The sequence below is a fragment of the Chrysochloris asiatica genome, unplaced genomic scaffold (assembly GCF_000296735.1).
Source record: "Chrysochloris asiatica unplaced genomic scaffold, ChrAsi1.0 scaffold00390, whole genome shotgun sequence".
In the NCBI taxonomy this organism is placed as follows: domain Eukaryota; kingdom Metazoa; phylum Chordata; class Mammalia; order Afrosoricida; family Chrysochloridae; genus Chrysochloris; species Chrysochloris asiatica.
In genome coordinates, this window is record NW_006408908.1 from 1,081,446 (window position 1) to 1,083,071 (window position 1,626).

The following is a 1,626-nucleotide window of genomic DNA, read 5'->3' on the forward strand; positions in this document are numbered from 1 at the left end:
TTTAATAGATTCCTTTCAATTAATGTTTTCCTTCTTTTTAGTAGCAACCAACACAAGGGATGCTACACAAGTACGCAGTACAGTCTAAACTGACCTAGCCTTTGAGTTGTGACAGCAAGTATGAGAACAAAGGATACTGCATTCTCCAAGTGGAATTGGTCCTGGGTTTGGGATAGAGTTGCAAGAACTTGAACAACTAGGAATGGCTTTAAAAATTTACCTGATTATACTCAGATGTGGAAGGACCCCCAGTGGTATGGTGAGTTAGGTGATGGGCTGCTAACTGCAAAGTTGGCAGTTCAAACCCAGTAGCCACTCAAGATGATGCTGTCTGCTTCTATGAAGATTTACAGTCTCGGAAACCCTCTATAGGGTTGTGATGAGTTGGAATCGACTGGTTGGCAATGGGTTTTGGTATTCAGATGTAGGAGTCCTTGGTGATGCAATGGTTATGTACTCCACTACTAGCTGACAGATACCTAAGAAGACAGGCATGACAATCTGCTTCTGAAAGGTCACAGCTTTGCTCTTCACAAGTGGGGTCACCGTGCGTCAGAACTGACTGAACAGCTTCCAATCACAATGGCATTCTGATAGAAGAGGTAACAGGATATTGGTACAAGATCACAATAACCAAGTGTCAGATCTTTCCTACCTGAAACAGTTGTTCAGCAAAGACTGCAGTGCAAATTCAGAGAATCCATGACACCCACAAAGGTTTAGCCGCACTAAGTTCGAGTTCTGCCCAAGATAGCTGAGGAAAGAAAACAATGCCAAAGCAATACCAGTAAGTTATTCTTGTCTGCTTCACAAGCATCCTGGGGAAGGACAACAGTGAAGATGTAAAGCGTGCAGGCCTTGAGTCAGAAGTATGAGCGCTTAGCCTCAAATGTCCTTCTCTGTGAAATGGCACTATTAGGACCTTCTTGGCCTGGTTTTAAAAAGATTTAACGATATAATGTAATGAAGAGCTTAGCGCAGCACTGAGTACATGCACCAGAAACACAAGTCAGTGCCTGTTTTAAAATGTAAGCAGGGATAAAAAGAAAATGGAATGAACTTATTTCCATTTCTCTCATAATTGGAGCTGGATTTTAGGAAAATGTCGACTTACAAAGTCACCGGGTCCTTTCCAGTTGTTGTTATTGTTAAGTACTGTCGAGTCGGTTCCAACCCATAGTGACCCTGTATAGGGTTTCTGAGGAGCAATTGGTGAGCTTGAATACCCTCTCCTTAAAATTCTCACTCGAGTGATATATTAAGAATAAGAACTCTGGAGATTCATCCTATATTGCCAGGTTCAAATCTTAGTTCTGACACTTGTTAACGGTAACCCTGGACTTGCTTAGCCTCTCTGTGCCTTAGTTTCCACATCTGCAGATAAAGTTACAGTAAGAATGTATGAGGGTGTGAGGGGAGGAAGGGGAAGGTGGAGCACAGGGTAGGGAATAGACACAGGATAGTTTGGGTGCTGGGAGGGGGGCAATACACAAAAAGGGGGAGGAAAATGGAAGAACAAGGCAGATGGGAAAACAATTAGGCAGGTTTGCATGGACTAAGTGGGACAGAGGTAAATAATGATGTATGCACAACCTTGGAACAACAGGGCTCTGGGATACAGGGATT

At 43.1% G+C, this 1,626-nt stretch overlaps 1 protein-coding gene across 1 annotated transcript in view; it reads right to left on the reverse strand.

Moving 5' to 3' along the window:
- The window catches only part of SKP2 (S-phase kinase-associated protein 2, E3 ubiquitin protein ligase), a 38,492-nt gene that overhangs the window by 15,830 nt on the left and 21,036 nt on the right, over positions 1–1,626 (reverse strand). Inside the window, exon 6 of the mRNA XM_006876552.1 lies at positions 656–754. Within this exon, the coding sequence (XP_006876614.1) occupies positions 656–754 (99 nt within the window). The remainder of the gene's footprint in view (positions 1–655; positions 755–1,626) is intronic.